General features: G+C 42.7%; 1 protein-coding gene across 6 annotated transcripts in view; it reads right to left on the bottom strand.

The window, feature by feature from the left end:
- Positions 1-14,747, bottom strand: part of C8H20orf194 (chromosome 8 C20orf194 homolog) — a 129,695-nt gene that overhangs the window by 13,618 nt on the left and 101,330 nt on the right. For all 6 annotated transcript variants that reach the window (XM_027621146.2, XM_027621143.2, XM_027621144.2 and 3 more), the window contains 2 exons: positions 10,289-10,326; positions 1,966-2,101 (listed from right to left, as the gene is read on the bottom strand). In XM_027621146.2, coding sequence (XP_027476947.1) covers positions 1,966-2,101; positions 10,289-10,326 — 174 coding nt within the window. The remainder of the gene's footprint in view (positions 1-1,965; positions 2,102-10,288; positions 10,327-14,747) is intronic.

Below are 14,747 nucleotides of genomic sequence, written 5' to 3'. Positions count from 1 at the left end.
ATCTGTCACCCACTGCTCTTAGTATCCACTGATGATTCTTGCCTAAATCAAGTATTATACTAACAGTTACAAAATAGTGACTTTCTGGTTCTATAAACTCTTATTTATTAGTGTTAGGAGAAATTTACTGTCCTGCCTCTCCTCATTTTTTTAGTATCACCATGGACTCATTTTATTCCACGTGCTATAATTCGTTATTACATTTGTTTTCTCTTATGCTCAAGCTGTCCCAAATTTGTCTAGTGGGAGCTTCTTGAGCTAGCTCTGGTATCCCTCTGACATATCTCTACTAATCTTTGATACCTCCTTGCTTTTTTAGCACAAAATGTACAAGGCTCACCTGTACTTTCCCTACCCTAGACCTGCAATCAGTCAATTCTCCAAGAAGTCCTGATACCTTGTATTGGGGACTGGTATGTAGAAACCAGGATCTAGAGGAAGGGGTGTTTATTCTACTGTGGTATTAGTATTTCTGGTCCCTTTCAATGGGAAGAGCTAGGAAATATACACTTTTTTTGAAATAATGAATTTATATTGACTCCCACAATTCAAATCCACCGTTCACAGGGTTTTTCTTCACCTTTCCCACTTCACATTTATAATCTTTTTTTTTTAAGATTTTATTTATTTATTTGACAGAGAAAGACACAGTGACAGAGGGAACACAAGCAGGGGGAGTGGGAGAGGGAGAAGCAGGCTTCCTGCTGAGCAGGGAGCCCGACGCAGGGCTCGATCCCAGGATCCTGGGATCATGACCCAAGCCAAAGGCAGATGCCCAACGACTGAGCCACCCAGGCGCCCCTATAATCTTTCTTATCTAACAAGTGATGTTGTTGAATCAGGGTTCCAACGGAGGATTATGTTTAAAAGTTACCTGAATTAATTGCTGTGTGTGTGGTTGTTGTAACTTTGATATAGAGATGGATTCACTTTTTTGTTTTAGTTTTATCCCTCTTTATTAATTTCTGAATATGTAAAGTATTTACATTGTTCAAAGTCAAAATTATATAAAAAGTATATACCTTTTGGTATATCTTTGTGGAGCAAATAAAGTGCTGTATGACCAGATGTTTTCTCTTCATACACATCCACACACACAAAGTCATCAATTCTCTATTTTTAGTTTGTAATTTGGACCCAAGTCCATGAAGTAAAAAGGTCATTTCTCTATGTTCTCTATGCCATTTCTTTCACATCTTAACACAAGGAATATTGAGAGAGTCTCGACTTCATCCTTTAATGCACAAAAATGTGATGCATCAAAACAAATAGAGCATGGGGTTGTAAAGTTTGAGCCCCACGTTGGGTGCAGAGAATACTTAAAAATAAAATCTTGGGGCACCTGGGTGGCTCAGTCGGTTAAACCTCCAACTCTTTTTTTTTTTAAGATTTATTTATTTATTTGAGAGAGCGAGAATGAGAGAGAGAGAGAGTACACGAGAGGGGGGGACGGTTAGAGGGAGAAGCAGGCTCCCCACCGAGCAGGGAGCCTGATGCGGGACCTCGATCCTGGGACTCCAGGATCATGACCTGAGCCGAAGGCAGTCGCCTAACCAACTGAGCCACCCAGGCGCCCCAAACCTCCAACTCTTGATTTCAGCTCAGGTCATGGTCTCGGGGTCATGAGATCAAGCCCCGTGTTGGACTGTGTGCTCAGCATGGAGTCAGCCTGGGATTCTCTCTCTCCCTCTCCCTTTGCCTCTTCCCCTGCTTGTGCTCTCTCTCTCTCTCAATAAATAAAATCTTTTTAAAAATCTTAAAAAAAAAACAACAAAATATCTCAAAACAGTACAGGATACTGACACATGGGGTCCTCTTGCTGATTTTTACATAACATCAAAAGCACTTCTATAAATGTGCAGGTCCTAGATGCAAGAGAAAGACACTGTGGGCCATAGTCAGAGTGCTTGCTGCATCTGAGAAAGTGGCTAGTCCTACAGGGTGAAGTAATCTTGGTAAGTTTACCTGGTGACAATCCCATTTTCTGCAAGAATGAAGGCTGCAGTAGGACTGGCAGCCCTGATGAGGCTCTGCAGCTGGACAAGGAGAGGGTGCCTCTGCTCCGTGGTGTGACTGGTAAACACCACATTACTCACCAGGCCTGGGGAATAAAACCAAGAACGGTTCAGGCTTCGGAGGTCTGATTGGGGCTGAGGGCTCACACAATGTGAGCCTCTGCTCCCTTCCTGATCATCCCTTCCAGTAGCCCTCTTATGCAGACACCCCTGACCCCCAACACCTGCTCCCCTGTCTGTCACTGCCACTTCTTGGAGTGAATGGCCTCAAGCCTGCAGCTGCCTCACTTCTTACCCTCCTCTACTTTCTCAATTCTGCTCTCCAGCTGGAAACTCTCCTGGAGCTTCTTCATCAAAGGGCCCTTCCCACATCCCTTGTCCTTAACCTCTTCCGGAACCCGTGCCAGACACCATCACCAGTTTAGACCACAGACATTTACCAAGCACAAACCATACGTCAGGCACTCACCATGAGATTCTCAAAGAGTGCACAGGAAGGAGTTGCTCACACGGACCTACAATTCTAAGATAAGTGCTAACACAGATATTCACACAGTCATACAGTAAGGAAGAGTGGTGCCGGCAATGAGGGGTTGTGGAGTGGGTAAAAATCCCTCCCAAGCTTTCATGGATACATAGAAGGAAAATCTATGCTACAGAGAATTTGGAAATCAGGGAAGTTATCATATCCTACCATGCCAACATAATTATAATTCCATACTCATTCCTGTTTTGACATAGTTATGATCAGAGCATATACACCATTTCCACCATAAGATCACTTGCATTTTTGTTATTCAACCATTTTTATTCACTTATTAATACTGTGAAAATTTCAAACATATCCAAAAATTTTGAAAGTGGTACAATGAACTCCCATGTGCCCATCACCCTTCAAGAATTAACAACACTTGGCTAACTGCATTTCTTCCATATCACATGCCAGCCCTTGCCCCTTTCCCCGGGATGATTTTGAAGTCAATCCCAGACATCCTATTCTTTCATCCAAAAATACTTCAGTATATTTAAAAAATTAATAATTAACAATGAATATTTTCTTAGAGGTGATTTTTTTGAACCAGGAACGAAAGTCCACACACTATATTTCATTGATACATCTCATAATTCTCTTTCAATCTGCGGTGTCTCATTTCTTTGTAATTTATTTGTTGAACAGCTGTGTCCTGTAGATTTCTGCCGTCTGGATTTTGCTGATTGTAACCCCATAATGTTGCTTTAACATACTGGCAGCTAGACCTCTTTTATAGATTCAATCTTTTATTTTTTTTTATTATTTTAAAGATTTTATTTAGTCATTTGACAGAGAGAGACACAGCGAGAGAGGGAACACAAGCAAGGGGAGTGGGAGAGGGAGAAGCAGGCTCCCGGCCGAGCAGGGAGCCTGACGCGGGGCTCGATCCCAGGACCCCGGGACCACGATCCGAGCCAAAGGCAGATGCCCAATGACTAAGCTACCCAGGCACCCCTCAATCTTTTAAAATATAAACTATTTTTTAAAAAATTTCTTGTTCTTGGGGGCAGGGAACCTGTTTCTCCCTCTCCCGCTCCTCCTGCTTGTGCTCTCTCTCCCTCTCTCTCTCTGTCAAATAAATAGTCTTAAAAAAAAAAAGATTAAAAAAATTTGTTCTTTCTCTAATTTTTTAAAAAAGATTTATTTATCTTAGACAGAGTGTGAGTGAGTGAGCACAGGGAGGAGGGGCAGAGGGAGAGGGAAAGAGAATCTTTTTTAAAAAAATTTATTCATTTTAGAGAGAGAGTGCGCACGCACACAAAAGAGAAAGAGAGTGGGGAGAGGGGCAGAGGGAGAGAGAATCCTGAGGCAGACTCCTTGCTGAGTGCAGAGCCCAGTGGGTGGCTCAGTCCCAGGACCCTGAGATCCTGACCTGAGCTGAAACCTAGAGTTGGCTGCTTAACCGACTGAGCCACCCAGAGAGAGAGAGAGAATCTTAAGCAGACTCCGGGCTGAGCACAGAGCCTGAAGCCAGGCTTGTTCTCATGACCCTGAGATTAGGACCTGAGCTAAAATCAAGAGTCAGCCATTTAACTGACTGAGCCACCCAGGCGCCCCCCCTTATAACTTTTTGATAGATCTAAATCACTGTTTCTTATAATATCACTTTTAGACAATGCCTATTGGCTTTTCTACGTGACAGATGGGGAAACTGGAATATTCAGAAGTGTTCTTCCCACTTCGCCATCACATTCTGGTTGGTTACATTAGTAATTTTAGTCCCTCCCAGTGTATGTCTTTACAACTAACTACATACTAAGAGTATGACTCACTCTTCATAACTTGATTTTACAGCTCTAAACTTTATTGATCTCCCACCTTGGAAGATGTAGAGAGAGTATCTCTTGCTGCCTCCTAATTCTTTGTTAAATAGAATTTCATTTATAGGTTTTCAAGATTTTCAACATTTATATTCTATTTTGTAATAGAATTCTCATGGGTGTTATCATTAACTCTATATCTAAGATTAAAATCTTTTTAATAGGAGAGGCTAGCTTTTATAAATAGTTCATAAGTGGTTATCTCTAAATTACAGAGACTTCGGCTGTCCTAAGTAACCTTGTAATTGTGGGATCCTGAATGATGAATATTCAGTATAGAGGACTCTGTACAAATACTATTTAATTAAGCTGAGTGTTTAGTTTAAAAAAAAAAATCAGCTGTATTTAGTTTTTGAGGGCAAAACTCAAACAATGCAAAGAAGGATTCATGAGGAAAATAACCCCCCTTCCTCCTCAGCCGTCTAGTTTCCTTCCCTGGAGGCAACCGCCGTTATCAGATTCTCAGATCTCCTTCCAGGATGTGCTGTGTACACACAAGTAATTGTGGGTATACCTTTTTCCCCCCACAAACAGTGGCATATTATACTGTTCTGCACCTTGTTTTTTTTGCTTAAGCTCTTTAACTTTTTAATTTTGGTAAAGCTTACTTTTTTGTTAAAATCTTCCCTATTACCTTACCATCTCAATCCTTCATGTGACTCTGCTCTCTCCCCTCCTTTAAACTATAAAAGCTCCTATGAATAACACAGGTGGTATTTAAAATACAGGACTCACAGTCTTATTTATCTTCTTCATATATGTAAAAAGATAGCATAATGTAAAAATTAAAGCATGGGTTTTAGAGCCAGGCAGACCATGAGTTTGAATGTGGGGCTCCACTAATTACTAATGAATGACATCAGGGGCAAATTGCTCAACTTTCTCTCTAAGCCAAATTTCCTCCTCTGTTAGATGGGAACAGTAACACATACCTGCAGGTTATCAGTAAATACTTATCACAGGGCCTACAGATAGTAAGAACTCATTAAATGCAACATAATGGCCACCACCATCCCCACCACCCTCATTGTCTGGGGAGCAACAGCCTAAGAATGAGACCTCTACACGGACACTGAGGGGCCTGGACTGATCCATTTCTCAGACAGACAAGGGTGGCTATGGCACCAGCAGGAAGCTAGGTCATGTGACTCCCACCAGTGAGGCTGCCGAGTCCATGGTTCAGATGAGTGGCCATCACTAGATGGAAGGCAACTTCCAGGATCCTTGGCTCCTGCCTCTAGTCTGAGGCAGATGTAAACCATACTTCCTTCCTCTCGACACTCATACTAATGAAAAAAGTGTTCTAAAAACGCTAAAGACTGGGGGCGCCTGGGTGGCTCAGTCGTTAAGCGTCTGCCTTCGGCTCAGGTCATGATTCCAGGGTCCTGGGATCGAGCCCTGAATCGGGCTCCCTGCTCAGCGGGAAGCCTGCTTCTCCCTCTCCCACTCCCCCTGCTTGTGTTCCCTCTCTTGCTCTCTCTCTCTGTCAAATAGATAAATAAAATACTAAAAAATAAATAAAAATGCTAAAGACGGAATCTGACCTCACAAACTGTCTGGATGCATTCAATTCATGACCGGGGAGCAGGGATTAGGAGCTTCATGCCAATGGTCACATGTTACTATGGGGAAAGGATACATACGAAGGTTATGCCACATGACTGGGACCACAGACATCAGGACTTACAATTCACCTGCTGAGCACAGAACCTCCTTCCTAAGTGTTTATGAACAGTTTGGGGATCTATCAGTTCCTTGGTTCTGAGATGTAGGTTCTATTCTTCTCAGGTATCTGGTAGTGCTCAGCTAGTAAGCTGACCTTAGGCCTTTGCACAGTGCTTGAGAGACCTCTCAGGATTCAAGGGTGAGTTTCAACAGCCTTCCTTGACATCCAAGTGGTGAGTGCAGCTCTGCTTCCTCCTGTCACTTGGTGAAAGGCTGCCCAGTTCCCCAAATGTGGGCTGTGGAGACACCTGAGTCCTCCTCCTGGCCTGGTGAGTGCTAAACAGCTCCTGGATCCATCATCCACTATCAATCCCTGCTACCATTTGTCTGGTTCAGGCTGCTAGTCTCTTTGCTAGGTCACTGCTTATTCTGTGGACTTCCAGGCTTCTCTTACTATAATTCATTCTAACTATTGTAGTCAGAGTACTCTTTCAAAAACAGAAAATCTGATCATATCATGTGCTCTGGTGTGTGCCCTAGGTGTGCTCTGGTCACCATCAGGCCTTCGCTCTTGCTGGTCCTTTTGCCCGGAACCATTTTTCCCCTCCTCTTTGTTGGCCCAACTCCTCCTTCAGGCTATAGACAATTTGAATAGCACCTCTTCCAGAAGCCTTCCCCAACCGCCCAGGACTGGGCTGAAGCAGGCTCTAGATACAGATTTGCTGAATAAGTGAATGAATGAATCAAGTGTCATAAAAGATACATGCAACCTGATGTCCAGTGCAGCTGCCTAAGCAGCTAAGCTGTGGGCACCCACATGCCAGAATTTTTCCCACTTCTAAGTCTGAGCAAATCCCATTCATCAGACAGCCATCTGAAAGGTTTCTAAGACTTACCAATATATACACATTTTTGGTAGAAAATTCATAAGGTACAAAAGGGTATTCAAACCAAGCTTCTTCCTCCCTCCTCTGGCACCCCAAGTCCTAGTTCTCTTTCCCAGAGGCAACCACTGACAACCAGATCTTGGGTATGCTTTTTCAGATAGTCTATGCATATGCAAGTGTACAAGAAGATACAGAATCACGTTTTCTTAAGAGCTTCTCCCACACAAAACCTCTATCCTCAAGGTCTCCATGTATAACCTAGTTGTGGTAATGGCACAGACTGAAGAATTCAAATGGAGAATATGCCAGCATTTTGTTTATTCTATTTTAAAACATTTAAAAATTTCTGTTCAGAAGCTTTAACACTAAGATGGACCATTCTCAGCCACAGTGTCAGGGAAGGCTCCTAATGAAGGTGACACTGGTTGTGTCTGTGCACTCAGTCCCATTTAGAAAGGTCACTCTGGAGGCTGCAGGGGAAGCACTGAGGATGAGGCTGGTGAGCCTAATGCCAGAAATCCATGTCCTACGGCTGCACCAGGGCCTGACTGGGGCCTCTGGAAATGGAGTGAGGCAAGATCAGAAGGCCAGGCCCAGAATGTAGCATAGTGGGGGAAGCAAAGCAGAGTTCTAGAAGGCTCAGCACATTCCAGAGGTGGCAAACATGGGAGCCGGATCCTGCAAGAGGCCCACGAGATTTCCATGAGACAAGAATGGCTGTGATGGATCTTGCAGTGAGGAGTCAGCAAAAGCTGAGTGAAGACCTATCAATGTCCTAGGACTCTGTGGGGTATCTTCTTGGGCAAAAGAAACTGGAGAATCAGACTACTGTAAATGTGGCAACCTAAGTTGTGTGCAACAGGATCACAAGCATAGGCCTGGCCTATTCCGGAAAAGGCTGGGGTATGGATCTCTGAGGGACACCTTGCCCAGAGTCCTGTCTGCCTCACCAGTATCATGTAGATACACCCTGGGGGGTTGGGATTCTAGGTCAGGAATTGGACACAGAAAAGGGGCTTTGCTTTATAGGAGAACAAGCAAAAGGATTATCCTCAGCATTCCTTAGGCCAGCTATGCAAACTACCACCTGCCAAGAGGAAATGCCATCTGTGAGGCAGGTACAGCAGTTATCTGGAGCACAGGATGAAGAGGCCACTGTGGGCGTTTCATCTTGCTTGGGCCAGGAGCTTCCTTCTGCTCCGTATCAAAGAATGGATACCCACATTTGGCCATGGTCTTACCAGTCTGGGATGTGAGTGAGTGGACAGCCTGGCCTGCCCATTCCCCAGAGTGGAGAAACACCTCTAAGGTCTGACTGTCCCAGTCTGGGCTAAAGGCCTCCAGAAGCCCAGGAGAAAGCAAAGTTTGTTTTATCCACCCTTAGATACTTCCAAAAGCAGGACATGGTAGAAAATGTCTTTGCTCTTCTCTCAAATCAGCATTATACTGAGTCTTGTTTGCTGTTTAAGCTCTGAGATTATTTCCTAATCCTTGATTTCTGTAACACACATCATCTTGGGGCTGCAATATAGTCCTTTCTCATTGTAAAACAATCCTTTGTTGTCAAAGCAATGAATCAGGGAGCCTGACTCATGAACAGGAGCAAAGAGAGGCAATATGCTCCCTCGGGACATGAAGTGTTTGTCTACTGGTGGCAGATCCCACTGCCAAGCTAGTCACCAAATCTCTGAGGATAAAAGAAATACTTGCCTTTTATTTCCTCCCTCCCTGGACAGCCCATGCCCATGGTGAGCCAGGTCAGACCAGTTCATAGGGTCCTTTGGGCCCAGATGCAAGGGGAAGATAACTACTAAGACACTGTCACTCTACAAGTCCTTTGGAGTTTAGAAAAACATCATCCATGGCCTCAAGGTTATCTGCCCACATCCCTATCTTTACACATGCACAGAATCTGATACAAGTTGCCTTTGAACACTGAGTAAGGAAGCAGTGTTAATGAAATCTGTCTACCAAGTGCCAGAGAGAATCCAGTCTGTCTTGGCCTAAAAGGTCTTTCCTCCCAAGAAGAGAACTCAGGTTCATGGACAATGAAGACAGAGCACCTCCCCAAGGCTCTCGGCTAGGGCAGTCTGACTATCTGTGCTGTGTGCAAAAAAACAAAAGGGGCACGGAGGGAGAAAGTGCCAAGGAGCCAAGGTGCATTAGGGTGGCAATAATCATGTGGTGGACAGGGGATGACTATAGCCCACACCCTTGGGTTTGACCATGACTTGCAAACATATATCCAAGGACCAGACAGTGATCCTTGGTTATCTATGTTTTTGCCTTTGCTTTATATCTCAAGGACAGATACCACCAACCTTCCCAACCTCCCAACCTTGGAACTTAGAGCTCTAAATACCTCTTTCTCCAACTCATGCCCCACATCTAGTCTGTCACAACATTCTACAGACCCAACCACCATAAAACCTCCTTCATCTACGTGGAGTGGATACTGTGGGTGGACCCAGCCTCCTCTATTCCACTCTGCTTCTGGGGTGCTGTGCCTGGAAAGCAACAAAAGACTCTAAAAGCTGGACTTGAGACTCCCTGGAGCGGCAGTCCAACACACACATTCCTCCCTCCAGTGACCCGGCTCCTGCCCTGTGCAGCACCCAGCTCAGCTGTTTCCCAAGACAATAGCTCTGGTATGCTCAGTTGTTTCCGCTCCCTGCGGACTGGCAATGGGATCAGCAGGGTAAAACTGTGCTGGGGACACCAAGTTATTTTCTTCTGTCTGATTTCTTCTTGCTGGGCTGGCTCAGGAAGCTCAGACCCCAGGTCTTCTGACAACAATGAGCATTTTATCATCACTGCAGGAAATTCAGAATTTATTCTGGGTCTCCAGGCACTATAGTTAATACGACTAAAAAGTGCTACTTCCAGGGTTGCCAGATGGGAGAACAATGCAAGGTTGAATGTAACCTACAGGATGGATGGATTTTTCTAAATGCTACCAAGGAGGTGTGGAAAATTCCAGTGTATATAGGAGGGGATTAAGGGAGAAGGTCCTACTGGACCATACTGTGCATTCATGGGACAGGAGAAGTGCATCAAGACCTTGTTGATCCAGAGGCTAGGAATACCTAATACCTTTTCAGTCCACTGATATTAGTTGGAAGGCCAGGGCAGACTTAAGCCCCGCTCAGGAGAGCTGTTGTCATGGCAGCTTATCATCTTAAGAGACAAACTCAGAAAGAAATCTGCCTATCAAATATGATAAAAGAAAAAGATGTCAAAGGTTTCCCTGGACCAATTTTGTTTGTTTTAGATTTTAGAATAGGAGGAAGGAGATGAAGAAAAGTCTGTTACATCTAAACAGAATTTGAAAGGCATGCAAAAAAGCAGGAAGTAAAACATATTGCTTACCTTGTGAACACTGGTCAAGACATTTAGGAAAGAGAAATCTAGAGGGGGAAAAAAGAGAGAAATATTTAAAAACCATTAATGTCAGAATTGTTATTTATTATTTCCCACAAAAATGTGAATATCCAAGCTGACTTATTCAATGGGGCAAGTGGCAGGCAGTACTAAGCAGCAAGAATTGGTTTTCGGGACACCTGGGGGCTCAGATAGTTAAGCGTCTGCCTTCGGCTCAGGTCACGATCCCAGGGTCCTGGGATGGAGCCCCACGTCAGGCTCCTGGCTCAGTGGGGAGTCTGCTTCTCCCTCTCTCCCTGCCTCTCCCCCTTCTTGTGTTCTGTCTCTCTCTCTCAAATGAATAAATAAAATCTTTACTAAAAAAAAAAAAAAAAAGAATCGGTTTTCATAGCTTTGAACCAAAGCTCTCTAAGCCAGGAACCCCACAGAAGCAGTCCTTATGTGGCCAACTCTTGATGGAATGTTGAAGAGGGGATAGAGGCCTAGTCTCTAGATTACAAGAAATAGAAAAGAAAGCAGGTTTTTTTGTTTTTTTAAGAGACACTGTACTGATCATAAAGGAGAAATTTCAAAGGAAAATGAGAAGAAATTATATTCCCCTAACTCTTCCAGGGGTCTTCAGTACTAAAGTTGCCATGCTTCCCTTTATGTGCATGCTGGAATCCTGGTTCCCCTTCAACCCCATTCTGAGCTCTAATGGTGAACGAATAGCAGGAAACTGATTGGATCACAGATGAAGCAGGTTGAGAGTGACTGATTCAAAGAGTGAGTTAGTTAGCTAACGCAGGAAAAAACTCACACTCTCAAGTGCTTTTAAACTCCTAAAGCATCATAGTACGCTTCTTAGGGAAGATAGCTAACACGAATGAGAATAACTGCCTTTTATCAAGCTCTTCCTCTGGGTACCGTGCAAGCAGTTCTCATGTACAGTCTTGTTCTGTCCTCATATCTACTCGATGCCTTGGGTACTTACAAGCTGAGAAGAGTGGGTGTGTTTACAATAGCTAAGCAGTCTAAGCACTTTGCCCAAGGTCTCACACGAAGCTAGAAAGTGGGAGGACTTATGTACGGACCCAGGTCTGTTTAGTACTGTAGAGCTCCCATGTTTTCTTTCCCTACAAATGAGATGCTTGCTGAAGCCACACTTCTGAATTGTTGCTGGTCTAGGCGCAGGTAGTAATGATGTTCAAATCACCAGGGGGGAATTTCTCTCCTGCAATCTCCTTTGTGGTGGCAAGTTTTCACCCTTCTATTTACTTTCTGAAAATACCATTTGGAACCAAATTTGGTAGGTAAGTGAGCTGGATGAATACCACTTTGGACTGTTGCTGTAGTTCTCTTGCCTGACTCCTTCATAGTTTCTGAGGAATTCCAAGGAGAAACCCCCATGTGCTCTGAGCAAGATCAAGAGCCCTGGAACTGGGAAGACACATCCATCCAACACTGGAATCTCCCAAGAAGAGAACTCACTGACTTCACTGCACTCAGTCTGAATGGCCTGACACATCACAAACACATTCTTAGAAACTGTCTGTCCCCATCAGTGCCTGTGGTTATAGTACATGCCCTTAAAGGCCCTTCTCAGCACCCTGCTTGCTTCCTCACAGCAGCCCACAGCAATTCACACCACAGACATCTTAGACAAGACAAGCAAAGTTCTCCCTCAAGGCATCTTATCCAATCACAGGCTGGATGCTCATGCTTTAAACCTCTGACGGCTACAAAGAAAATATTCAGAACACATAGAATTGCACATATACATGACTCTCTAAAAAAAACTGGAATGCAATTTCTCATATCTTGGCATCTTTGGCATCTCTGTCCCTCAAATTCATGTTGGCTTTCTTTCCTAATCCAACTAGGGGTTATTATTACTTCTTTATAATTCTTACGAAATTGCATCAAATCTTTTATTATGGCACCTCTTACCTCAATCATGATTATTTGGGTACATGTCATTGGTGTGGCATTTGGAAAATATATTTAACTTTTCTGAGCATCAGCTCCCTCATGGTAAAACATCGTAATGATGCCTACCTTAAGGGGGTATTTTGAGGATTAAGAGGGGTAAAGTATCACAGCAAAACAAACAGCACAAAATAAATGTTGGCTCTCTGCTTTCCTTCTCTACATATCATCCTCCCTACTAAACTGTAGTATATTGGGCGCCTGGGTGGCTCAGTTGGTTAAGCGACTGCCTTCGGCTCAGGTCATGATCCTGGAGTCCCAGGATTGAGTCCTGCATCAGACTCCCTGCTCAGCGGGGAGTCTGCTTCTCCCTCTCACCTTCCCCCCTCTCATGTACTCTCTCTCATTCTCTCTCTCAAATAAATAAATAAAAAATCTTTAAAAAAAAATAAACTGTAGTATTTTTTTTAAACTAGTATTTTTGAAGAGTGCCTGGCATAGGACTCTTAAATAGAGCAGATGAGTTCATTAAAATGTACATACAAGGTATATACAGGTTATTGACCAGCTCTTCCTCTAAGTAACAGAAACGACTGTGATTATAAGCCTCACATAAGGATGGTATCCTGCATTTTGTAGTGTGCCAACCCACTCCATGATTTATATAAAATTCTAGTAAATACTGATCCAATCTGTCCCAAAACATGGGCCCCACAATTCCTACATGCATATCCACAAAACTGCAGATACCACATGAGCAGAGATCTGGGATGACTTATTCCTTGCTGCCCCCTCAATGATTAGAATGGTCCCTGGCACACAGCCGACCCAACAGATACTCACTGAATGAAATCCACTAGAATAAAAATACCAGACAAATCTCACATAGACTCATCCTGAATCCAAACTTAGCCCACCCTTAAAGAAGCCGCACTAATCCCCACCTCACAGAATGGAAAAAGACACCCTACTATGTTCTGCTCCCACCTGTTTTTTTAAACCATAATCTGGAAGCAATGATGTAAATTTTATTTTTGCTAAGGTAGCCACTTTACAAAAAACCCCCAAAAACACTGAATTAAGTTTTAAAAACTTGAGTCTCAAAAAATCTTTTCTTATTATAAAAGCAATATACAACCCACAGCTAACATCATACTTAATGGTTAAAGACTAGATGTTCTCCTTTTCAGATCAGGAACAAGAGAGGATATCTGCTCTTGCTATTTCTACTCATTATATTGGAGGTTCTAGTCAGGGGAATTAGACAAGAAAAACAAAGTGCATCCAGACTGGAAAGAAAAAAGTAAAGCTATCTCTCCATAGTCATGACATGCTTTTGTATATAGAAAATCCTAAAGAGTACACACAAAACACTAACAGAATTAACAAATGTGTTCAGCCAAGATTGTAGGATGTAAGATCAATATACAAAAATCAGTTGCATGTCCATATACTACCAATGAACAATCCAAAATGGTATTTAGAAAACAATTCCATTTACAATAACATCACAAAGAACAAAATACTTAGGAATAAATTAAACAAAGGAAGCATAAGACTTGTACACGAACATCACTGAAAGAAATTTAAGACCTAAATAAATGGAAAGATTGAGCCAGGTTCATGGATTGTAAGACTTAATATTTTTAAGATGGCAATACTTCTCAAACAGATCTATAAATTCATTGAAATACCTACCAAAATCTCAGTTGTCTTTTCTTGTAGGAACTGACAAGCTGATCCTTAAATTTACATGGAAATGCAAGGAACTCAGAATAGTCAAAACAATCTTGAAAAAGAACAAAGTTGAAGGACTCACACTTCTCAATTTCACAACTTACGACAAAGCTACAATAATCAAAACAATGTGCTACTGACATAAGGACAGACATGTCTATCAGTGGAATACTGCTGAGAGCCCAGAAAATAAGCCTTCACATTTACAGTGGATTGGTTTTTGACAAGAGTGCCAGGACAATTCAATGGGGAAATAATAAGTCTTTTCAACAAATGGTGCTGGGGCAGCTGGATATCAACATGTTGAAATAATGAAGTTGGACCCCTACTTCATGCTGTATGTAAAAATTAACTCAAGATGGAACATCGGTCTAAATATAAGAGCTAAAACTATGAAACGCTTAGAAGAAAACACTGGGATAAATCTTTGTGACTTTGGATTCGGTAATGCTTTCTTAGATATAACACCATAAGCACAAGCAATGAAAGAAAAAATAAACTGGACTTCATTAAAATGGAAAACTGTGATTCAGAGGATACCATCTAGGAAGTAAAAAGATAACCCATGGGAGAGAATTTTTGCAAATCAAGTATCTTATAAAGGACTTGGATTCGGAATATACGAAGCACTTTTGCAACTCAAAAAGAGACAACCCAGGGGCGCGTGGCCAGCTCAGTTGGTACAGCATGTGACACTTAATCTTGGGGTCATGAGTTCAAGCCCCATGTTGGGTACAGAGATTACTTAAAAAAAAAAAAAAAGAAAGAAAAAAAAGAGACAGCCCAATTTAAAAATGGGCAA

This window comes from Zalophus californianus, chromosome 8 (genome assembly GCF_009762305.2).
Source record: "Zalophus californianus isolate mZalCal1 chromosome 8, mZalCal1.pri.v2, whole genome shotgun sequence".
NCBI lineage: Eukaryota > Metazoa > Chordata > Mammalia > Carnivora > Otariidae > Zalophus > Zalophus californianus.
This window is presented reverse-complemented; position numbering and strand designations above follow the sequence as displayed.